Genomic DNA, 26,001 nt, shown 5'->3' on the forward strand with positions numbered 1-26,001 from the left:
ATGCATGCCACAGTGGAGACTTTCCACTGATTTCTATTGTTGTCATATTGAGCTAATTACATTTTCTAACTCCACTTCTATCACAGAAACTTTGTGTTTTTAGATTTTCATGAAGACATTTAGTATGTTTATTAAGCCATTTTCATTTATGATCCTTGTAGACAGAAATTAAATTAGTATGGAATGATCCAGAATTACATTCTGGCACTGATTAAATCCAATTCATCTACAAATGCTCCGGTCCAGTTTTAGCTTTACCCTGGAAACAAAATGTCTCTATTTAACAAATCACTCAAAAAAAACAAACACTTTTAGGTACATTACATTAAGCATTACGCTTCCCTCTAGTCAGGGGTGCTGTGTTTTTCTCTCACCATGTCGCCCTGTGTGTCGCTTTCTGTTCCAGTGAAATAACAAAATAAAAAACAACCAAATATACCCCTTTTCTGAGAAACAGCCACTGATATCCAGCAGCATTTTTGCTTGGTTTAATAAAAGCTGTAAACGCGGATGGGTTTTCAGTTAGATATATTTGTGTATTTTTCTTTGAATTTGTTTTTGTTAGTTTTTCCAGAAATATACACTGCTGTTCAAAAGTTTGGAGACAGTAATATATATTTTTTTGAAAGAGATTAATACTTTTTTTCAGTAAGGATGCATTAAATTTATCAAAAGTGACAGTACATACATTAATAACGTTATCAAAGATTTCGATTTTAAATAAATGCTGTTCTTTTGAACTTTCTATTCATCAAAGAATCCTGTAAAAAAAAATGGTTTCCACAAAAATATAATGCAGCAAAACTGTTTTTAACACTGATAAGCAAAGTGGCATTTTAGAATGATTTCTGAAGAATCATGTGACACTGAAGATAACAATAGTATAGTAATAATGCATCACATGAATAAATTACACTTTAAAAAATATTCAGATTTAAAACAGTTATTTTAAATTGTAATAATATTTTACAATATTACTGTGTTTTCTGTATTTTTGATCCTTTAAATCAGGGTTGCCTGGTTTTCATAACAAAACCAACCCAACTGCTAGTCAAAACTAGCCTAAAACCAGGGGGTAAAATACACATTTTTTTGGTGGGATTCCCCCTGGTAAAATTCAAATTCCAAGGGCTAAATATCACATTATTGGGGTCGCTTGAACCCGGGGACATTAAAAACAACCCGTGGCCACAGTGTTAAAGTAGCTCAATTCCGCGCGGAAAATGTAGCCTTACTGAGCATAAGAGACTACTTTCAAAAAATTATTTTGAAAAATAAAAACAAAGAAACACTTACCGACTATAAAATTTTGAATGGCAGTATATGACACTGAAGATAATAATAGTACAGTAATGATGCTGAAAATTCAGTTTTGCATCACATGGATAAAAAAATATTCAGATTGAAAATAGTTATTTTAAATTATAATAATATTTTACAATATTACTGTGTTTTCTGTGTTTTTGATCCTTTAAATCAGGGTTGCCAGGGTTTCATAACAAAACCCACCCAACTGCTACTCAAAACATCTCGGTTACATCTGTAATCCTCGTTCCCTGAAGGAGGAAACTGAGACATTACGTCATAACTGACGTATTTGGGGTCTCACTTGGGAGCCCCAAATACGTCAGTTATGACGTAATGTCGTAGAGTACGACTGAAGGTGAACTAGTCTAAAACTTGCACAATCTTGTTTAAAATAAAAACTGTGTTCCGGGGTGTAAAATAGACGTTTTTTCGGTGGGATTCCCCTGGTGAAATTCAAATTCCAGGGGCTAAATATTGCGTTATTGCGTTATTAAATTAAAAACAACCTGTGGCCACAGTGTTAAAGTAGCCCAATTCCACGTGAAAACCACGGAGTTGGCAACACTACTTTAAATGTAGCCTTACTGAGCATAAGACTACTTTTAAAAAAATGATATTAAAAAAATATATATATATTACCGACTATAAAATTTTGAATGGTGTGTGTGTGTATGTACATACAGTTGCACCCCCAGAGACTGCAGTACTTTACAAATACAAGCTTTTCTGAAGATCCAGGACTTTATAAAAATTGTATCTATAACAGATTAGGCATATTAAAAGTGATAATGTCAGTATATAAAGTAATGTTTTTTATTTGAGGATTTTTTAATAACACAGCTATGTCATAATTATTCAACCCCTATTTAACATCACTGTTTTAGTCACTTATTTGTATGGTAGGGAACAAAATTCGCAATTAAACCTTTAGAAACTCCATTAAAAAGCATAATTAGCTTGGGTTGTTACACATACATACAGTTTGAGCAGCATATATGGCAGATATGGTCAACAGAGCTCTCACAAAAGCTATAGAGAAGAAATAATTGTATTACTTTAGAAAGTCTAAGGCTACATGAAGATTTCCAAGAAATTAAAAATTCTTAGAGACACAGCTGACAGCCTTATTACTTGCTTAAAATGTGTTGTACCAGAAAACCTTTGAGAGTGTTGTACAAAAAAGCACAATAACAAAAAATGTTTGATCAGAGCAACTGAGACAAACCTGCAATGTACAGCCAAAGATGACCCAATGAAAGAAGGAAAAACATTTCAATGCAGTGTAGAAGAAGAACACTAGTCAAGTATGGCCTTCATGTTGAGGCATCTTGCTGAATACCACTCTTTACCAAGAAGAACAAAAAGGCAGATGAACATGCTAAAAATCATTTGGATAGACCTGTGGAGTTCTGGAAGAATGTTTTACGGAGTGACGTGACCAAACTTGAATTTTTTAGACCTATGGATCGGTGTTAGGCCTGGTGCAAAAACAGCAATACTTTTAAACAGAAGAACACCATCTCCATCATCAAACTTGGAAGTGGACCAGTGCTGTAATGAGGTTGTTTTACTGTAGCAGAAAACTGAATTAATGACTGTATTAAGGATATCATGGGTTCTTTAAAGTTTCAGGCCATTTCGAGAAAAAATGTGATGCCTTTGGTCCAAAGACTGACGCTAATAATCAATGGACTTTCCTGCAGGACAATCATCCCAAAGTAAACATCCAAATCTACTTATGCTTTTTTCAGGGATCAGTCCTAGAATGTTCTTGAATGGCCTGTTTAGTCTCCAGATTTAATTCTCATTGAAAATATTTGATTGAATTTGAAAAAAGCAGTGGCTATGTCAAAAACCAACGATTATCAATGATCTGGAAGCTTTTTCAGGCGAGGAATGGGCCACAACTGCAGTAGAGAGAAGACAGAAGCAGTCTTAATGAAAAGTCTATAATATACTTTGGTTAAAAATGCTCAATGGTTGTGTAAAACAACACCCTTTTTCTGGTCGAGGCTGCTTTAAATGATAATGAGCTCTGCTCGCCCCGCCCCTCTCTTCTCTCTGTGGAGTGACGAGCCTGTTTACTTTAGCCGCGTTTAGCTGCTAAACTTGCTAACTAGCATGTTACTAGGAAATGTAATTGCAGAGATTCATAAAAAAAACCCTTATACTCACTTCCGCTGTAGCTGGATCACAAATGATTTGCGCAAACATAGATGTATTTATGTAGATTGGGAGCCGCATTCCCTTTACAAACAAACTTAATCCACTGCATCTTCAGTGGCTCAGATGTCGGGAGTAAATGACAACCACTATGTTCATTATTACATCCAGCAACACAACACCTCAATCGCTCAATCGGAGATATTCTTGTTTATCTTACATCCCTGCTCTGGCATCGAAACAATGGAGGTCGGACTGTTACAGCTGATCTGAGGTAAGAGCTCATGTCAATCAACTATCGTGGGAGGGGCCTCTGTGGGTGTGATGCCACACCGACAGGCATCTGAGAACGGCTCGATTTGAAAAAGGGGATATTATTTTCACAGATGAATTTAAAACCACTGCATGGATCATTATAGGGTAGATTTGTACATACACTGCCAGCACACATTAATGTTCAAATAACATGTAAAAGTGAACTTTGTATCCGATGACCCCAGAATAAAAGATTCTGCACCAAATTTGACGTTTGGGGGTTGAATAATTTTGAACATGAAGGTTTATAGCAAATTAGATTTTTTTTATTATTATTCATCAAGTTATGTTCTCAGAATTACTCAAATGTGTATTAATACATTTATTCAAAATATAAATCTTCTCTAACAATATAAGTCTTTGCTATCACTTTTTTATCAATTTAACAGTGTTGTTTCTTTCAAAAAAATGAAATAAAAATTTACTGAGCCAAACCTTTTGAACAGTAGTGTATATTGTTCAACTTAACTTTTAATTCATCAAATAATCTTGAAAAAAGTATGAGGTTCCAAAAAAGTATTAAGCAGCACAGCTGTTTCCAACATTGATAATAAATCAACATATCAGAATGATTTTTGAAGGATCACGTGACACTGAATACTAGAGCAATGATGCTGAAAATTCAGCTTTGATCACATGAACAAATTAGATTTTAGATAGAAAATTTTATATTAAAATAGAAAAATGTTATTTTACATTGCAATATTATTTTTCAAAAATAGCTTTTTTTTCTGTATTTTTTGATCAAATAAATGCAGTAAAAATCTTACTGATCCCAAACTGTTGAACTGCAGTGTATATATTTGTTTTATATTGAAGCAATTAAAAATATTTGTCTAATACTCAGTTTTATCAGACCTACGTCAAATCTACAGTAAAACTGTAATGTACACACACACACATTCCAGAGGATTGTGAAAACATAAGAGCCACTGCGCTAAATGTGACTAAATCATTAAATCTGTCTTTTTCAAGCTGTCTAGTATGCATTAAATAAATGGTGGACATAATAAAGACCTGTCCAGCGCAGACAAAACAACCATTATTCTTACAATCTCTCACTCTTAAACTTGGAATAATCACTCGTCTTAATCTTTCCTTCTTTCTTAAAGCAAAAGCTGCTGATAAGTCACAGGCTTTATAAACGGACACATCTGACAGGAGATAAGGAAGAAGATGAATGTAGAGGAGAAGTGTAATAAATGAAGACAGAGTTATTGACAGGCCCAGATGGTGCTTTGACGTACTGGTGACAGCGAGGTACGTGTTCGTCTGGATCTCTCCCGCTAAGTTGCGAGCGAAGCACTGGAACATTCCGGTGTCGTCCGGGAGCAGGCCATTTATCTGCAGACTGCCGCCCACCAGGACTCTGTAACGAGGTGTCTTCACGGGGCTTATGGGTACAGCATCCTTATACCACACTATATCTGGCTGAGGAACACCTGCAGGGGCATAGGAAGAGGAGTGTTATCTAACACATCCACACACTCTCTCTCTCACACACACACACACACACACACGGCAGAGGCGCACAAACTCACCGCGAGCTTGGCATGGGATGTCTACCACCTTCTCCATCTCAGCAGTAATGTGTCTGTCGGGCTCCTTCACGAACTGAGGATGTTCTGCACAGAGTTCACTTGAGTCAGTCGTGAGAGTACTTGACCAGACTGAACTAAAACACTCAATAACACTGAGATATAGAGAATGCACAAGGTCTTCAGAAAGAATTCACCTTATCTATTGTACTTATTGCTGCAGAATAAAAGAGATCATCCAGGGATTTTTTTTTTTTAACGTGGCTGTCAAAAAATCGTTTTAACATTCACTTCTTTTTTAACAACCTACTGTATGTATAGTGGAGTGTTTAATTATCTGATAAGATGAATCACACTAGATTATTAATAATGTGCAGAAGCGACATACCTATTCAGACTGAGCAGGCACTTGTGCACACTTGCACTTTTATATTTAAGGTTTACATGGATATTGTGGATAAAATATTTTCAGAGAAGATAAAAAAAAAGTTAAGTGAAGCAAATGTTTTATAAAAAATTTATAATAGCAATAAAAAACATTTTAAAGTATATATAAACAGAGCTGATGATTTTGAGGCAGGTTGGCGAAGTTTTTACAAAATTAATCTACCATCACAGGACCTCCAAAGAGTATATGTATGTATTTATTTATTTATTTATTTATTTGTGTGCGACCGTGGACCACAAAACCAGTCAATTTTTTTAAACTGATGATCCATTGATGTATGATTTGTTAGGATAGGGCGATATTTGTCCTGAGATACAATTATTTGAAAATCTGGAGATTAATTATTTATTAACTATATTAAATTAATTATTTATTATTAAATTAATTATTATTGCTATTAATATTAATTATGAAATTAATTTGCCATCATAGGACATCCAAAGTGTTTTATACAAATAAAAATAAAATAAAAAATACAATTAAATAAGCTTCCCATTGATGTATGGTTTGTTAGGATCGATATTTGGTCATTAACAATATTTGGTCGAGATACAACTATTTGGAATCTGATGGTGTAAAAAAATCTAAATATTGAGAAAATCGCCTTTAAAGTTGTCCAAATTAAGTTCTTAGCAATGCATATTACTAATAAAAAGTTTTGATATATTTATGGTATGAAATTTACAAAATATCTTAATAGAACATGAGCTTTACTTAATATCCTAATGATTTTTAACGATAATTAGCGACAAATATACCGGGACTGGTTTTGTGGTCCAGGGTCTTACGTGAAAATATCTTTTTGTTTAGTTGATTTTGCTTTACTCTTCAAATGTTTGGTGTAAGTTATTTAATGATTGATTTGTTTGTTTGTTTTATTAAGTTTAATTCAGAAATGATGCAATCAATTAAAAGTGTCAGTTAAGACATTTTTAATGTTAGAAAGAAACTACATTTCAAATAAATGCTGTTTTTTTTAAACTTACTATTCATCAAAGAATCCTACTAAATTAAAACGAAAAAAAAAAAAAGTAAGCAGCACAACTGTTTTTAACATCGATAACAATAATAAATGTTTCTTGACCCACAAATCAGCACAAAACAATGATTTCTGAATTATCATGTGATACTGAAGACTGGAGTAATGATGCTGAAAATTCAGATTTGCATCACAGGAATAAATTACATTTTAAAACATATTGAAACAGAAAGCAGTTATTTTAAACAGTAATACATTTTACAATATTACTGTATTTTTTGATTAAATAAATTCAGCCTTAGCGAAGACTTTTTTTTTTTCAAAAACAACCCCAAACCGTTGAATGATTGTATATTTTACTTTAGGATTTGAACACAGGTTGCCTTGGATATTAACCCCTTAACTGTCACCGTTAAGTTTAATTCACCACATTACAAATAAATCTAATCATGACAAATCATATATCGTTGGAAAGAACTCCTAAACAGATATTTAATTACAAATTACGTAGGAAAAGTAATTTATGACAAGAGTGCACCTCAAAAATCTACATCGTAACAGAAGTTCTGATCTTTGTCACAAAAAGACATTCTTCGTTGCCTTTTTTCCTATCATGCTTTAGAAATCGTAAGAAAGTATCACTTGAAAACGTAAAATCTCAAAATTCATCCTTTGAAAACCATTTTAAAACCAGACATTGCATTACCATGGAAGATGTACATCAAAATCATATTACAAAATGTTTTCGTTCATGAATTATAAAACTTTAACTATGTTCACGTCTATGCTCAAAAATGGGAGCGACAGTTAAAGGGTTAAATGAAAAACTTTCCTATTCATACTTATAAGAAACAGTGCAACAAACAGCAATAAAGACCCAGGAGCTGTTTGTAGAACTTCAAGACAAAGTTACTGTGTGGAAAACACCTGGACAAGTTTATAAAAAAGACTGGCAAGCTTAAAATCTTCCTGTAGGCAGCATGAAACTCATCATAACAAAAGGGAATAAACACAGCACAACCCAGACAGCCTTAGGATTAAGCTATCTCAACAAACTGAGCAACTGGACCAGAATATCTCTCAGAGAACGAACATAGAGTAGTAACATCAGTGGTGCGAGGATCTAAAACTGTTCAGACATCAATAATCTTCAGCTCTTTCCAGAATCACCTTCCTAGAAGGAAGCCAGACGCCAAGATTCACTCAGAGTTTGTTCAAATCCAGATGAGAAAACATGAAACCTTTTGGAGGAACATCTCGTGCCTAAACTTGAGCTATGTGAGACTTAAAAGGAAAGCACCGTCTTTGGTCCAACACCCAAGTAATACCATCCTTGCCATCGCTCATAATAATAGTCTCTTTTCAGTCGAACAAGCCGTTGGCATCAAAAGCAACATGGATGGATTCAAATACAGGCAAATCCTTGAGAGAACCTCATTCAGTTTGCCAGATATCTAGTTTTTGTTCAAAGGCATGTTTTCAGAACAGCGACCAAAAGCACGCAGCAAAGGATAAAGGAAGGTTAATATTTTGCAATGACCCAGCAAAACTTTGACTTGAATCCAAAATCGAAATCTGTTGTAAGACTTAAAAATTGCAATCCTTAGACACTCTCCATTTAATTTGGTAGAGTTGGAACATATTTGCGATGGTAAATGGTCGGACATTAAACAAAGTAAATCTGCAAGGCTCGAAGAGACACACTCAAGGCTGTAATTGCTGCAAGAGGGCTAGTATTTACTCTACGAGATGAATACTTTCATAAATGAAGCTTTCATCTGTGAAAAATGAAGGTTCTTGAATTAATTTTTTTTTGGCGTGCCTGTGTGTTGACATTTTTGAAGATTAAAAGGAAAAAAAATGAAGCGCAGGGATGAATACTTTCTGTACAAGGCACAAACACAATTTTGACAAGAAGCAGGAATATGAGGTTACCCAGGACGTGCAAATATGCTCCGGCGCTGACAGAGGGGGCGCTACTGCTCCGAAGGGAGGCTTCGCATTCGTAATAGCCGCTGTCACTGACCAGAGGACCGCTGATGGTCAGACGGCGACCGAAGTCCCGAAGGCCTCGGTTTACCAGCACTCCATTTTTCCGCCATGTAATGCTGAGCTTAATGAGAGGCCTGGAGGTACAGCGAAAGAAATACGGATAAACACAAGCGGGCAATGAGAGATACGAGCGGCCTGAAGGAAACAAATAAAGAGAATTGAGTTTTAATAGTTTGATAGAGGTCATTTTGAGTGCTGCTTGTGTACACACACACACACACAAACCTTGCATTGGCCACACACTCCAGTGTGACTTCAAACGTGCCCACCATCACACTGGTGTTCTTCGGCGGGATTATAATAGAGGGAGCGATGGGGTCTGCTGGGCCGCCAACATCTAAAGAGAAGCAGGAGACACACATAGGCAAGAAAATTACAAATGAGATCTCTATAGTTTTTCCTAAATTGGTTCGGCTTGCTGTCTGTAATGGCACAAGATGCAAATCAAGCTGTAAATTGGCTTCCTGGACTAGTCAAATATTGAATATTTAATAGAAATGAATAGGTATAGTTGTTTATATACAGTACTGTTGTATTTTTTAAAGAAATTAAAACTTTTGTTCAGCAAGGATGCATTCAAATGAACAAAGGTGACAACTGCGTAACAAAAGATTTCTAGTTCAAATAAACTCTGTTCTTTTCAAGGAAGCTTTATTCATCAGATCAGTATATTAGAGTGATTTCTGAAGGATCATGTGACCTGAAGACTGGAGTAATTATGCTGAAAATTCAGCTTTGACATCACACAAATAAATTACATATCAAAATACATTAAAATAGAACTTTAATTAAAAGTAGAGTAAAGATGCTTTGTCACTGACAGCATCAGAATTTGTTTACAGCTGCGAATGAGCTTGTTTATTATCTTTATCATGATTATCAGTGTGTTGTTCCGCAGAAAGTCTTTTGCTAATCAACTGTCACTGAATAAAAACAAGCCCCAACCTGGATTTCCTTCTGTTTAAATCCTGTTTTTGCTGTGAAACATGTGGAAGTATTGAAGTAAAATGGATTACCAAAAGCGTTTCACAGTGAATATAAATGAAGTGCAAAGGAAGACTTTGCTGTATTCTCTTGCTTATGAGATTTTTCTTCAGAGGAAAAACACCTTAATAATCTCCCATGTGTCTTTCAAAACAATATCACAAAAAAGTTAACAAAGCAAGAGATTTCAGTATATGATCTCATGAACATTTCTCATCCAAGTACTTCCAAGCCCAAATTATGTGAGGTTTACTAGTCTAGGTGGTGTTGCGATATACCGGTATTGATGAAAATCGCAATATTTAAATAATGAAATGTCCTTCTGTGCAATATATCGGTATTGGTGATATTTGAAAAAGAATAGTGCATATATGATAATGTGACACATAAAAATCCAGCACTAGCGAAAAACAAAAATTTCCAGATAATGTACTCACCCTGTTGTCATCCAAGATGTTCATGCCTTTCTTTCTGCAGTTGTAAAGAAATTATGTTTTTGGAGGAAAACATTTCAGGAACGTTCTTCATATAGTGGACATCAATGGTGGCCGAGAGTTTAAACGTCCGAAATGCAGTTTCAATGCCGCTTCAAAGGGCTCTAAACGATCCCAGTCAAAGAAGAATGGCCTTATCTAGCGAAATGATCAGTCATTTTCTAAAGAAAATAAAAATGTATATACTTTTTAACCTCAAATGTTCATCTTGTCTAGCTCTGCAATGCGCATACATACTCTGTGTAATCCGGGTCAATACAGTTAGGGTCGAAAAACTCCCATCTCATTTTTTCTTCCAACTTTAAAATCGTCCTACATCACTGTTTTACCTTTTTTTGTAAAGGGTGTTTGACCTTCTTTACATGTTCACTTTGTAAACACTGGGTCGGTTCTTCTGCAGCGATGTAGGATGGTTTTGAAGTTGGAAGAGTAAATAAGATGGGAGTTTTTCCACATACCCTAACTGTATTGACCCGGATTACACAGAGCACACATGTGCATGGCAGAGCTAGACAAGATGAGCATTTGAGGTTAAAAAGTACATCAATTTTCTTCCTTTTTTTGGAAATGACAGATCGTTTCGTTAGATAAGACCCTTATTCCTTGCCTGGAATCATTTAGAGCCCTTTGAAGCTGTTTTTAAACTGCATACTGCAAACTCGCAGGCCCAATAGAAATCCACTATATGCTGATAATTCCTGAAATGTTTTCCTCAAAAAACATAATTTCTTTACAACTGAAAAAAGAAAGGCATTAACATCTTGGATGACAGCTGGGTGAGTACATTATCTGTAAATTTCACTGGAAGTGAACTACTACTTTAAACTCTCACGTGTAGTTTATTTCATTCATACTTAACACCAGAGGGCGTCTTTGTGCAGAAAGTCCACAAATGAGACTCATAAGAGTAATAAAACAAATGACTATATATGGAAATCCCTAATTTGGACCAAAGCATCCAGCTGTCAACGTAGCAAAATAAAATGCAGAAAAATCAGCACATTATTATAACTGTTTATCTGTGCTCTTTAAGCCATCTCAGGTATTTTCATATGGATAATGTATATTTATATTGCAGTACTAATCCACATAGCCTTTAGCACTGTATAGAGTGTTTTGACGATGCGTCATCGATTGGCCATATTGGCGGCACTGAACGTAAACAATGCCACTGAACCGAACAAAACTTGCATATTTTGCTAATTATTTCTGCTGAAAATGGTCAATTATTGTCATGTCAAGGTGAAGAGTGCAAAACACTGTCTGAGGAACAAAAGGTGTTTGTGGTTGGCCAAACTGAACCAGGGTTTCCAGGGCAAAAATCTTCGTGTTTGTTCTTATCATTTCCAGTCTGGTAGGTGAAATATTAGGCTAATATCTTAATTCCTACTGCTTGTATGTATCTTTACCACCTATTAACTTCAGTTCGTCAAAAAAATTGCACCCTTTCCTGCTTACTAAGTCCTTTTCTATATGCTTTAGCAGCTTCCACACATTTTTTCCGTGGTTTAGACAGCATAAATTAGCAGAACAATATATTCAGTAGTTCATTAACCGTGCAATCAATGCTGTTGTTTACATCTGAGTATCACAGATATGGCCGTGCATCCAGGTAACTGACTAAATCATGATGTAAATGCAAATTCTCCATAGAATACTTTAAAATAATATAAAAGAAAGTTATTTCAAACACTCGATCAATGCTATAACGCAAGTTTGGAGTAAAAATATGTAGTAATTTTCATAAATTGTCTTACTTGGACACTGTGACTAAAAATGTTTGGCATTTCAGTCTCCTGTTTAGTGTAACTGTTTGTATGCAGTGGTGTGAATCATTGGTCAAAAAAAAGAAAAATAAATAAATAAAGATCACTTTGAATGATAGCAATGGTGTAGTGAAAAATCTGATATCGAGACAGCCCTATTTACTGCTAACATGAATTTCACAGCTCTACACTTTTACAGTATGTATACATTCAGTGATCTCAGTGGATGGCCGCTCCATGACCCCTCTGGAGCCATTTGGGAGTCTGCGAAACCTAGAACCAGAGAAACCATTTGAACGAGCAATCTCTGAGCAATAAAACCTCCTTCTGGGAAGAGAGAGAGAGAAGAAAGCCAGAGTAAAGGTGGAGGTAGTGAAAGAAGGCAGACATAAAGATAATCTAGAAGCTCAGAGCACTTGTTCGTCTCTTTCTCACAGCCCTCTCTATTATGTGCTTAGTATTATATATGTAATTGTCTGGACCCTCTCCTCCTGTAAGTGCACTGTAATACCTCCGCTAATGTGCCGCGCTGCCGAATGGGGCCTGATTGAGAGACACCGTCGACATGATTAAATGCCATGCAATCATTTGCCGGCTTCTGGAAACCTTTAGCTGTCCATTGATTCTCTGCCCTCAATCAGTGATCTCTCTTTTCTTCCGTCTTGATCTTATTCTGCTTTATTTGCTTCCTTTTCCATACTTGGACCCCTGGATAAGAGTTACAGTGGGCTGTGGTCTCACAGAGGGACTTTATGGTCTGCCTCTCTTTTTCATAAATCTGTTTTTGTGGGGTCTATTAAAGAGAGGGGATGTTTTTATGAGGGTGATTAATCACCCTGTCATTGTGGCACCGCAGGACCACAGCTATCATACAAAGCTCCATGAAGCTTCACCACACGCCACATACTCGCAATCTATTGGGCAGCGAGTTGGGGAATACTGATTCTTGAAAATCCGGAGTCTGACCCAGTGTTTGCACTAGATTAGGTGTCATGCACAGCCACTAGGGGGCGATGGAGTTGTTTACTTTTGAACATGCCAATTCACCTGTTGCATAGTGTGAAAAACCCATTTGCAAATTAATAAGATTGCCTGGCAGTTTGTGTAAAGATTTCAGCGCTTTGAGAAGTGGTGCTTATGTAGCGAATGTGCGTTTGAGTCCAGCTTGCGTCGGTTCAACCCTATTTTTTTATAATTTCAGGTTAACTCTCCACTATTTGTATCAATAAAAGAGGAAAAATACTAACAAATCAAATCATTTATAAACCTACAAGTCAATATTTTGCAAAGTAAAGATGGCTAGATAGACAGAGCGATAAAGCAGGGATGCCTTGTTATATAAAATGAGTGCTGCATTTTGAGCATGGCCTACTGCACATGTAATTTAAACATTTTAAAATGTATTAAAACAGAAAACCATTATTTTAATAAGTTTTCACAATACTACTGCTTTATCTGTATTTTTGGTGAGCCTTGGTAATAAACTAGAAAATCATTATTATTACAAATGTTAGACCAGTAATATGCTATTTACATATTTTGTTATGATGGTTATATATAAATTTGACCTTGGACCACAAAACCAGTCATAAGGGTACATTTTTTGAAACTGAGATTTATACATCATCTGAAAGCTGAAAAAATAAGCTTTCCACTGAAGTATGGTTTGTTAGAATAAGACAATATTTGAAAATCTGGAATCTGAGGGTGCAAAAATCTAAATATTGAGAAATGACCTTTACAGTGGTCCAAATTAAGTTCTTAGCAATGCATATTACTAATCAAAAATGAAGTTCTGATATGTTTGCAGTAGGAAATTTACAAAATATCTTCATGGAACATGATCTTTACTTAATATCCTAATGATTTTTGGCTTAAAAGAAAAATTAATCATTGCCATTTCATACATGAAAGTAGTGCAACGGTCAAACTCGTCAATGTTTACATAGAATGAACAGTGGAAAAGCAGCGCAATCAAATTAAAAAAACTGAAGAACTACTACTGTATGCCTGATATTTCATGTTTGCATCATGATGACAAGCGGAATGCTGTTGTTCATTGTTTTTACAGAACATTTATAGTTAACAGTGTACTGGTGTTATACCTTCAGTCATTTTGAATTTGAATTCCTATTTTTTTAAAGGATTTTCCTTGTATTATTTCTTAATATATGTATATGACAAGGATGTAGTTGTAGTTCATGCATCTTTTCTGCAAAGATATTTAACAAGTGATTTGTATAATATTTACATCATGCAGTGCACTTGGAATAGAATTTTCTTAAACTAGAGGGTTAATAAAGAACACGTTACTTGAATCATGTTGTAGTTACATTTTCAAGTTGACTAGTTAAAAATCCTAACAAAAAAAAATTGAGAATCGGCCAAACATTCTGAAAACACTGAGATTTTAATTTTTTGCCATATCACCCAACCCTGCTTCAACTTAAAATTTACGTGGGTACAAGTAAATATTTTAGCTAAGGTGTTCGACTGACAAGTTTTGGGAATCCTTCCCCTGGGACGGTTGCAGACAATCTTTTGTAGACAGGACATCACAAAACGTGCATCGATTCTTTATTCAGAACTCACTTTCCACATTCAGGATGATGGGCTGGCTGGTCTTGTTCTCTCCATTCTTGTCGTTGACGGCCTGGGCGTAGTACCGGCCCGCGTCAGGGGCCACGGCGGACAGGATGACAAGGGTGTTGTCCAAAGTGAGGGCTCTATGACATCCGAGAGAGAACAGTAGTCAGAGAACTAGAAAACACAACTTGCGAGCGGCAAACATGTCAGCAAACAGCTGAAACACACAGCAGCGGAGAGGAAAACTGTTTACGTCCAATAGGCTGCGACGGTAATGTTATTTGCATTGAAGACTCGAGTGGATAAGTGTTTTAGGATTGCTGGAGCTAAAATGCAGGTCATGTGTGAGAGCGTGTGGTTAAATGAGAGTCGACACTTGGAGTGCAGCGAGATTAGAGCCTGTGTATCTGTCAGCACAGGCCTGATCAGCCCAGATTAAACCGACTCCAGCACAATTAGAGTGAGGGCTCTTACCGAGTCCAAACTGAGCGCGCTGCGGAATATCAATGCGTCGAAGGAGCAACAAACAAGCGGCAAACAAATCGTATGCTGTCAGGCCCTCTCACCATCATATAGGACCATTACTGCCGCTCGACAGACACAGAGAGAGCGAGACAGAATGAAGCTCGGAGCAGCGCCGCTGGAACCTCAGATGTTTATATAACCCCTGCCTCAACGCTCAGCGTCTCATTGGGGATTCCTCATATACTCCAGCTGAAAAACAGTGTCTGAATGTTCTCCAGTCCTCGCGCTGGGGTGGGCGAACACAATTCTGAGTGTCTAAAGCCCTCATGTCAGATGTGACATGCTGGACGATCAGCATGAATTATAGATCATCAAACACGCTGGCTGTTTTAGTCGAGCCTCCTGCTGGCGGATGAGGTAAATTGATCTCAGGTGATTACTAAGACCTTTCTAACGCGGACTGCGCACACATACGCACACACACGGGGCGGTGCGCGCTCAGGCGCAAACTCTGTCAATCATCCAAGGTCATCAATAAAGGCCTTTTGTCCACTTTGTCTAATTGGCTCCCATGTTGCCGGCTTCCTCTCTAGCCTTCAATCACATTTAGTCCAAAGTCAACAGGGGTTCTTATTATAACAGACCTTATCAATGAGACTTTCTGCAGTAAACACTCCCGGAGTGTTTCTGCAAGTTCCAGAGTAATTATACATCAGCATTGTACTCTATTTCTGTAAGGTATAATAGCCTGTCTGTGAGAACGGGGGCCATTAAGTCGACTCTGATCCACAAATGAAGAGAAGATTACATGCGGCTGCTGGGGGGGATCTTGCGCCCGTCTCTGAACCAGGTGATCCCGGGCCGTGGAAAGCTGTGGATTTGCGGGGGGAAGATCAACGCCGCCTCCCCTTGGGACACCACCTGAGACCGTTCTCCCTCCACAAAGCCTTCCATGTCTGATAAACACACAGAAAGGAAGCACACATCAGGAAGAAAAGGGAAAGTGAGAGGACAAAACAAGAACAGGGGCACTGTGACCCATCGTGACAGAAAACACAAAGTTCCAATCTTGTGATATGATTCTTTTAGCAACTAACACTTAAGGCATAATTTACTGTTCCACTCCGTCTTGCACACAGTTGAGCGTACAAGTCTGTCAAAGTATACTTCTTTCACTGTGAGTGTGGACTGACTCACATATGTGACCCTGGACCACAAGTCGCTGGGGTATATTTGTAGCAATAGCCAAAAATACATTGTATGGGTCAAAATTATAGATTTTTCTTTTATGTCAAAAATCATTAGGAAATTAAATAAAGATCATGTTCCATTAAGATACATTGTAAAATTCCTACTGTAAATATATCAAAACTTAATTTTTAATTAGTAATATGCATTGCTAAGAACTTAATTTGGACAACTTTAAAGGCGATTTTCTCAACATTTTGATTTTCTGCACCTTTAGATTCCAGATTTTCAATTTCGGTCAAATATTGTCCTAACAAACCATAAATCAATGGAAAGCTTATTTATTCAGCTTTCAGATGATTTATATATCTCAGTTTCAAAAAATTGACCCTTATGGTTTTGTGGTCCAGGGTCACATATGTACTGTTGCCCATGCAATCAGCAGACTGTACAATGAAAATTATGATAATAGTTAGTAGGGGTGTAACAGTACATCAGTATTGCCAATTCCGCGGTTTTCCCGTGGAATAGGGCTACTTTACTGTTGCCGCGGGTTGTTTTTCATGTCCGTGGGTTGAAGCGACCCAAATAATGTGATATTTAGCCCCTAGAATACGAATATTACCAGGGGAACTCCGCCAAAGAAACGTGTATTTTAACTGGACATGTTTTGTAGTGAAAACCTGGCAACCCTGCAGTACATGCATTTGGATGTCACAGTTTGGTTCGTGCAGTCAGATGAAAAATACAGTCAGTCATAGATGATCAGTCTAGAAGGGGGTTCACACAGTAACGCAACACTAACCAGTGTTACCAAGTCCACGGTTTTCCCGCGGAATTAGGATACTTTAATAGTGTTGCTGCGGGTTGAGACTACCCCAGTAATGCGATATTTAGCCCCTGGAATGCATATTTTACCAAAAAATGTGTATTTTACCGAGGGACACCCTCTGAAATGCGATTGGGCTAGTTTTGGGATAGTTTTGAGTAGCAACTGGCAGTTTATGTTGAGAAAACCTGGCAACCCTGATGCTAACTGTCACAACTTGAAAGAACAGAAGAAAAGACAATCTACGCACCAATGTAAAACAAGAACGGAAAGTTTAGATGGCACGCAAAAGCTCAAAGACCTGACTGCTTGTTTTAAATCAGCAGTGTGGGAAAGTTTTGGGTTCTAAAGATGCACCAGTCCATCGGCTATACAGTCGTTTTATTTTGGCCGATCTCTATTCCAGATTTGCACACAAACTGCATTGCAATCAATTAGGCTACTTTAACACTGTTGCCGTGAGTTAAGGTGACCCCAACAACATGATATTTTGCCCCTGGAATGCGCATTTTACCAGGGGAACCCTGCCAAAAACCTGTATTTTACCCCATAAAGTGTTTTTTACAAGAAGAAGAGACGATCGATGCACCCATAGACATGTACAGAATACCCAAGACTTGTCACTCGTATAGTTTTGAATGGGGAATGATGCAACGCTCATTATGGACACAAAGCCCCTGCCTTCTTAATGAAAGAGCCAATCGTTGATTAGTAAAGTCAGTGTGTCACTGCAGCTGCTGTTAGAAGTCCCGGTTGCCATAGAAACAGTCAGCGCCCTAAGACGTGCGCTCAGTACTGCGCATGCACACTGGCTGATCTAGCCTGAAAAATAAGCTTTTTTTAATGCTACTGGAGCATAAGGAACTATATTTATGAGGCAGGCCTTGTCAAATTTCATTGGTGATTTCAAATATGAAATTTAATCGTAAGCTTGGTAAACAGTTTTGGAGAATTTTATGTTTTCCCATTTAAAGAGATAGGAGTTGCACTTGCCCGAGAGATGTTTTAAAGATGGCCGCCGAGTAAAATCATTTGCCTTAAAGGGGCTTTGAAACAAGTAGATGTATCCGCAATCTTGGAATGGTGAACCTGATGTTATTCACCATATGGATTCGCAGACCATCGGCTGTGCAGGATTGTGGCATCTTCGAATATTCATTGATTACTATGGTGAATGACGTCAAGGTGACCATTACAATATGGCGGACAGCTTATATATAGTTTTTTCATAAAAACAGTTGTAAATAAGGTATCAATGTATACATATCTATGTATACACCAATGCGTGCATGGAGATGAAGATGCTCCGTTGGTCTTTCAGTCTCGCGATTTGACCATGTCTGGAATAAAGATGTACGAAGGCGCATGGGCGTGAGGCCCATAGGCAACAAGATGCGTGAAGCCCGGCTATGCTCGTATGGCCACATCATCAGAAGTGCAGATGATACAGTGGTAAAAACAGCTTACAACCTATCACCACCTGGACGACGACCACACGGTCAGCCAAAGAAGCGGTGGCTTGATCGCCTGGCGGGGGGTTATGCACTTAGTCAGTATCACCCATAAGGATGCTCTAGACTGAGCTAAGTGGCAAAAGGCATGCAAACAAGCGGACCCTGCGCAACAGGATACACACTAGGAAGTATAGTTATCTATGCATGCACCAATCTAAAACATGAATGGCGAGTTAAGATGACATGCAAGAGCTCAAAGCACCGCCTGCTTGTTTTAAATCAGCAATGTGGGAAAGTTTCAGGTTGCACTGGTCGATCGGCTGTTTTATTTTGGCCAATCTCTATTTCAGAATTGCACATAAACTGCATTTCAATCATTTTTCAAAATATAATTTGTGTGTAAATTTTATGAAGTCTATAAAGAGGAGAAAATACTGTAGCAGGCAGATCAAGCTCACTGTTTGCGATACTTGAAAAATAGGAAGTAAAATATGTGGGGGTTTATATGAATGTATCCCTGAGATATTCCTGAGAGGAACTGACTGATTCAGAAATGTTCCAATGGTATTTTCCTGTTACCTCTATGTAATGCATATTAAAGTAGCGTTTATAAGCACAGCTGCTTTACAGCTGCTTTTACCGTTTACAGTGGTAACTAAGGAAACTCTATATCACTGCTGTTTCATAAGTGTCACCTACTGTCAGAGAATAAATTAGCATTTTCATTTGGTCCATCTGCTGTTTTTATTTTGTGCAGGTGTCTTACATAGAATAATTTCACAAATCTAAAGTCAGACCATTCTGTTTTGAATCATGACTGCAAAACTGTGACTTCTGTGTAGAGTTACACCCCTAAGTGTTATGGTTAGGGTTGCAAGGGGTGGAAATTTTACAGTTAACTTTATAGAAAAAGTTTCCAAAATGTACTCAAGTTACAGTACATAGACAGTGGAATGGAAAACAGAGTACTACCCCAGCTAACAAAAATATGTTCTAAGAACATTGAGCTATAAATGATTGAACATTCACTAAACTTTAAAAAGGTCCCGTTTAAAATGCTTTACATTTTTCTTCATTATATTTGACCCTGGACACATATAAGAGTCAGTTTTTTAAAAATGAGATTTGAGATTTTGAGACTTTTGAGTTTTCTAGTGATGTATGGTTTGTTAGGATAGGACAATATTTGGCTGAGATACAACTATTTGAAAATCTGGATTCTCAGGGTGCAAAAAAATCAAAATATTGAGTAAATCACCTTCAAAACTATCCATATGCTAAGTTCTTAGCAATGCTTATTACTAATAAAATATTAAGTTTTGATATATTTATGGCAGGAGATGTACAAAATATTTTTCACGGAACATGATCTTTACTTAATATCCTAGATCTTGTCATTAAAAAAATATATATAATTTTGACCCATATAATGTATTGTTGGCTATTGCTACAAATACACCCATGTAACTAACGACTGGTTTTGTAGTCCAGAGTTACAAATATAAATGTGAAGGGAGCATTCCTTTTTATTGTTTGTCCAACATTATGAGAATGTTACTGTTAAATGTTCTCTGAACATTCTAAAACTGGTAATTTTTAAAAACTGTTACACAAATATCCAGTTAAAATATTTTAAAAACATTCCGTGGATGATGTATAAAGTACATCACATTTTTGTGCTACTGGTTTTAGAACTTCATACAGCACTTAACATTTCAGACTTTATTAAAGACTAGATTGCTTTGAACAAACATTCTATTAACGTTACAGGAAAAACATTTGTTCATAACTTTTAAAGAACTTTGCCAGGAAATTAGGTAAAGAATATTTTCTGTTAACTGGGAACTTGGTTCAACGTGACAAGTTTTTAGCATCAGCTTTTCTATATGCTAATTTGCCTGTGCTAAATTAACAAAGTAACAAAACTGCCAATCAAAATGTTTCAGAATCCATAAAACTAGGTATTACATTTTGGTACATTAATCATCTCACACTGTTTGCACTAAAGCTAACTCAAATCATTATCACTAATCTAAAGGTGTGATCACATTTACCATTATTGGACTAAATCCAATCATTTAAATAGGAATGATAAGGAATTTAGTTAACCAACAGAAAGCTGCTTGGTTCAAAGTTACTTCTGTGAACGGTACTTCACGTATCTGTCAATTACCTTTTTACTTGATATCTCAAGCGATCATACAAAGTTTTAGGACTGTTGTGACACTTACAGGCGACCTGGACTTGTGAACTCCTCTGCATCAGAGCTCCCACCCTGTTCCTGACGATGCATCTGTAGAAGCCTGCATGGGAGCGATCCAGTGATGGAATTACATACCTGGTGAAAGAAAATCAGAATCCCATCAAGCATTGTTTGCTACTTTTCATACTCACAGCATGGGAGCTTGCAGCAAGCTTGAAGCACTGGCTATAACAAATGGCCTTTGATCCAAAAAAGCTATTTATTGGTCCATAATTAATCATACAGTCCTTGCTTTTACTCAAGTGCAGATCAGGCTGCAACACTCAGCCAGCTCAGGGTGTTCATGGGTTGCCTGTTGAAAAAAGAACCCTTATCAACAATAGATAGGAGTCCTCAGGCAGCTCTGGTGCTGCGATCACAACAAAACACAGGAGTGGCCATTAACACTTCAGATAGAACAAAGGAGAGAAATATTTATGTGGATGTGGGCAGGGATGGATTATGGATAGGGCTAGTGCCCTGGGGCTTTGGACTAACAAGGGGCTACAAAATCAGGTTGGATGTCCCGAGACCATCAAAGGAAGCCTAACACTAGAGGTGCATACAATGCCAGCTGACCGCTTGCTGACCACTCGGAGACCCGGCCCCCTTGTACAGTACGAACTGACTACTAAGGGCCCCTCACAGCACCAAGTGACTACTTGAAATGACAATGAGGCCGATCTAGTATTGCATGTTGCATTAAAATGCATGCTTTAAGGGACAGTTCGCTCAAAAATGAAAACTGTGTAATTAACTACACCCTCATGTCATTCCAAACCAGTAAGACCGTTCATCTTCTAAACACAAATTAAGATACTTTTGATGATATCCGAGAGCTTTCTGACCCTGCATAGACAGTAACTGACACATTCAAGGTCCAGAAAGGTAATAAGGACATAATTAAAATAGTCTATGTGACACCAGTGGTTCAACCCTAGTTTCATGTAGCTATGAGAATATTTCTTGTGTGCAAAGAAAACAAAAATAACGACTTTATTCAACAATTTCTTCTCTTCCGTGTCAGTCTTCAACACTCGTTCACAAGAGTACTACAATTATTTTCTTTGCGCACAAAAATTATTCTTGTAGCTTCATAAAATTTAAGCACTACTGACTGAACTACTGATGTCACATGGACTATTTTAATCGATGTCCTTACTACCTTTCTGGGCCCTGAACGTGTTAATTGCGCTGCTGTCTATGCACGGTCAGAAAGCTCTTGAATTTCATAAAAAATATCTTAATTTGTTTTTCAAAGGTGAACGAAGGTCATGAGGCTAAATAATTATTGCTCCGCCCCTTTTCTTACAATGGATGTAACCAAATCTCCATCCTGCTTTTATTTACTTTGAGTCCCTCTGCATACTCAATGCATGCAAATTGACCACTAGGGGCACATTTTATAACCTTTCAAAATCAAAGTTGTGGTATATATTTGGTTTGACGTGACAAGTTTTCAGCATCAGCTTTTCTATATGCTAATTTGCCTGTGCTAAATTAACAAAGTAACGAAACTGCCAATCAAAATGTTTCAGAATCCACTAGGTATTACATTTTGGTATGTTAATCATCTCACACTATTTGCACTAAAGATACCTAAAATCATTATCACTTATCTAAAGGTGTGATCACATATTTTTGTAAAACATTTATTATAAGACTAAAGGCCCGTTCACACAGAGAGTGATAATGCCAACTGTTGCATTTACAAGACTTCAACCAGTAGATGTATTTATGCATGCACATTTTGAGCGCATCAAACAGTGAATCTAGCGTAAACAATGTGATCTCTAATGTAGTCAATGTAGTGGAATATAAACTGTACGGACTCTTTCTTTACTGCTTCAAAGGAGGCAAGACAATGTATGTTTTATGTTACTCTGTTTGCTGTGCAATGTCTGTTTGCTTCTCTACAATGTCGCCTGCTATTTCAAATGCGCAAGATAATGTACTCACCCCCTTGTCATCCAAGATGTTCATGTCTTTCTTTCTTCAGTTGTGAAGAAATTATGTTTCTTGAGGAAAACATTTCAGGAATTATCTCCATAAAGTGGATTTCAAAGGTGCCCCACAGTTTGAACATCCAAAATGCAGTTTAAATGCAGCTTCAAATGGCTCTAACCAATTCCAGAAGAGGAAGAAGGGTCTTATCTAACGAAACGATCAGTAATTTTCAAATTGACAATTTATATACTTTTTAACCTCAAATTCTTGTGTTGTCTCTGAAAAGCACATGCATAGTCTGTGTAATTCGGGTCAATACAGTTAGGGTATGTCGAAAATCTCCCATCTCGTTTTCTTCTTCAACTTCAAAATCATCCTACTTCGCTGTTTAACCTTTTTTTTTTTTTTTTTTTTTTTTTTTGCTTCTTTGCATGTTCACTTTGTAAACACTGGGTCGGAGTTCACGCAGACATAGACAAGACGAGTGCCTGAGGTAAAAAAGTATTGAAATGGTCAATTTGTTTAGAAAATGACCGTTTGTTTTACTAGATAAGACCCTTCTTCCTCGGCTGCGATCATTTAGAGCCCTTTGAAGCTGCATTTAAACTTCATTTTGGACATTCAAACTCACGGGCACCATAGAAGTCCACTATATGGAGAACATTCCTGAAATAAGAAATTCCATAATTTCTTTACGACTGAAGAAAGAAAGACATGAACATCTTGGATGACACAGGGGTAAGTTAGCTGTTGGTGTTTTGTCGTTCACCCGCTGTAAAAAAAATCTTTCTGAAAGTGATCCCAACAATATCGTTCCCCCGTATCGTTATTGTTATAGTTGGTGTGAACTCTATTCTCTTAAATTTTAAATGATTTTTAGAAAGCTATCTTTATAGTTATCGTTATCATTCTTGATGTGAACAGACCTTAATACTATTATAGTTCAACCGTAAGTGAAAATTCTTTGTCCGTTGAAACACAAAAGAAGATATTCTGAACAAAAGTCATACAGGTTTGGAATGACATGAGGGTGAGTAAATGATACAGAAATATCCCATTAGGATGATTGTAGGTTTTGTAGTTACTAGTCAGTTAATGTGAAAAGAAGGGTCTTGGATATGGGTTATTCATGTGCTTTGAACGTCTGTGATCGTGGCCATGTATGCTATTGAATTAAAAACTAAAACTAGGCTGCCATCGTGAAAACATGAAGTACGCGAGTGTGTTTTTACGCCTACACTGCTTCAGTCACGAGCCTGTGGCAAGACCTATTAGTTAAATGGAGTGATAAAGAGAGAGCTGAGCATGTGGGCAGTGGCGCTTTTACTCAACCAGTCAATGCTGCCTCATTTTAACACCGGCAGCTCTTTTTCCAATATTTTAGTTTTCCCGCATTACCAGTCACAGGTCTAGTACGACCTGCTGAAGAGGATTCGAGCTTTTTCTTTGATCGGTAGACGTGTGGAATACAAAGAAGAGAGCAAGTCCCCACATGCTGAAAACAGAAACTATGCAAACACACACACATATCAGTGTCTGAGACGTGGGAGACTGCTGGGAAGTTTTAGTCACCGGGGATCTTTTGGAGATGCTCTGTGGACTGCGTCAGAAGCGCTGCTATTGTCTTGACTGACAGACAGAAAAGCCGTAGCGAGCAGGAACCTCTGCAAGAGGCCAGAAAACGTCTGACTCGACCCCTACTTAGAGCGAACACAGCAGGTAGCTTAGACTTTTAGCTATTAGGACGTCTTATAATGCAAAGGCAAATATGAAAGAGTCCATCTGGAGTCCTGTGGTCAGCAGGTACAAAGAGTGCAGGAAAAGAATACAGCTAAGCCACCTCACTGCGACCAGAAAAAGAGAGAGGGAAAGAAAAAAAAAAAACACTTCGCCTTTTCAAATATAAATATTACATAGCTCTTGAAGCTATTGAAAATAATTCACAAGATACTCGGCTACCTGCTCTTTCTTGATGGATAATTCTGCCCTACCTTCACCAGGGATACAACATTTATGCAGAATACATAAAACAAAACATGGACGACAGGGATCGCTCAGGAAATACATCTCATTCTCATTTAATGTGAGCTGAGAGGCAATATGAGTGTGATTTCATGGCTGTGGAGGGAATGAGGCGCTACAACTCAAGAGGATTACAATCCACAAACGCTTCCGACTCACTAAAAAGAAATAAGACACCATTTAAATAAATACCAGAAAAACTGACTGAAATTTATTGCAATTGAAAGTGTGGTTAATGTTCTATTTATGACAATGATTAAGCTGTCTAAGTGATAAATGCTTGTTTCTTCAACTACAGGCACTTTTGTGACCCAGGGGGTGTTTTTTTTATTCATACTAAGAGATTTCAATTTTTTATATTTGTTATATGAAGGTCATATTAACATGGGCTTGGAAACTTTTTATCAGGCCTTCATTATGTTCTTTTTTACTCATTAATTGTTTTTGTACTTCTCCCTCACATTTAATCTTAAAATATAAACTACTGTGTAAACAGAATATTTTTATTGTGCACCATAACAAATGGCAGATTAAGATATAATTTTGTCAATTTCTACATTTTGGTAAAATAAAAAAAATATATCCACCTTATTTTTCCCGTAAATGTAATAGGTCTGGCTTCCAGTGTCACTCGCTTCCAGCTATTTTTAGCTGTACAAAACAGCTTGTTTGCTGCTTGATATTGCAAACTGAAGTGTCTTACCATATAATTTTAATGTATATGTATATGTATATGTCCCTCAGTTGTCCTCAGTGTGAAAAGATGAATCTCAAAATTATACAGTCACTACTGGAAAGGGTTCAAATATGCAAGGACAGTACTAAATAAAAAATAACATGCATTTTGTATGATCTCTCTTATTTTGTTAAAATTATTCACATTTTAGAAGATTCTTCAAGGGGTTCCCCAACTTTCACATGCCACTGTACATGCACTTTGTTATTCTTCTTGTTATTTCCCTACAGCGTCTAATGAACTGGAAGTCTCACACATTCACAGAAAATAGCTTACTTCCACGTTGAAAAATAAGGTGGATATATTTTGTGTATTTAGGAAACATGAAATGGTAGCCACACAAAAGGGTTCTCTGATTTGTTCTTAAAATGTCATTTTTTTAATAAAACGGAAAATGTGTAAATGTCAAAATTAAAATGTCATTTCCACCTCCATCACTATTTCCACCACAAAATGTTATTAAATGCAACACATAATTTGAAATG

General features: G+C 37.0%; 1 protein-coding gene across 3 annotated transcripts in view; it reads right to left on the reverse strand.

The window, feature by feature from the left end:
- sdk2a (sidekick cell adhesion molecule 2a) overlaps positions 1-26,001 on the reverse strand; it is a 192,355-nt gene that overhangs the window by 61,922 nt on the left and 104,432 nt on the right. For all 3 annotated transcript variants that reach the window (XM_051102943.1, XM_051102939.1, XM_051102933.1), the window contains exons 3-9: positions 20,801-20,907; positions 15,907-16,054; positions 14,640-14,773; positions 9,029-9,140; positions 8,687-8,877; positions 5,328-5,411; positions 5,034-5,228 (exon numbers count right to left, since the gene is read on the reverse strand). In XM_051102943.1, coding sequence (XP_050958900.1) covers positions 5,034-5,228; positions 5,328-5,411; positions 8,687-8,877; positions 9,029-9,140; positions 14,640-14,773; positions 15,907-16,054; positions 20,801-20,907 — 971 coding nt within the window. The remainder of the gene's footprint in view (positions 1-5,033; positions 5,229-5,327; positions 5,412-8,686; positions 8,878-9,028; positions 9,141-14,639; positions 14,774-15,906; positions 16,055-20,800; positions 20,908-26,001) is intronic.

Source organism: Labeo rohita, chromosome 3 (assembly GCF_022985175.1).
Source record: "Labeo rohita strain BAU-BD-2019 chromosome 3, IGBB_LRoh.1.0, whole genome shotgun sequence".
Lineage (NCBI taxonomy): Eukaryota > Metazoa > Chordata > Actinopteri > Cypriniformes > Cyprinidae > Labeo > Labeo rohita.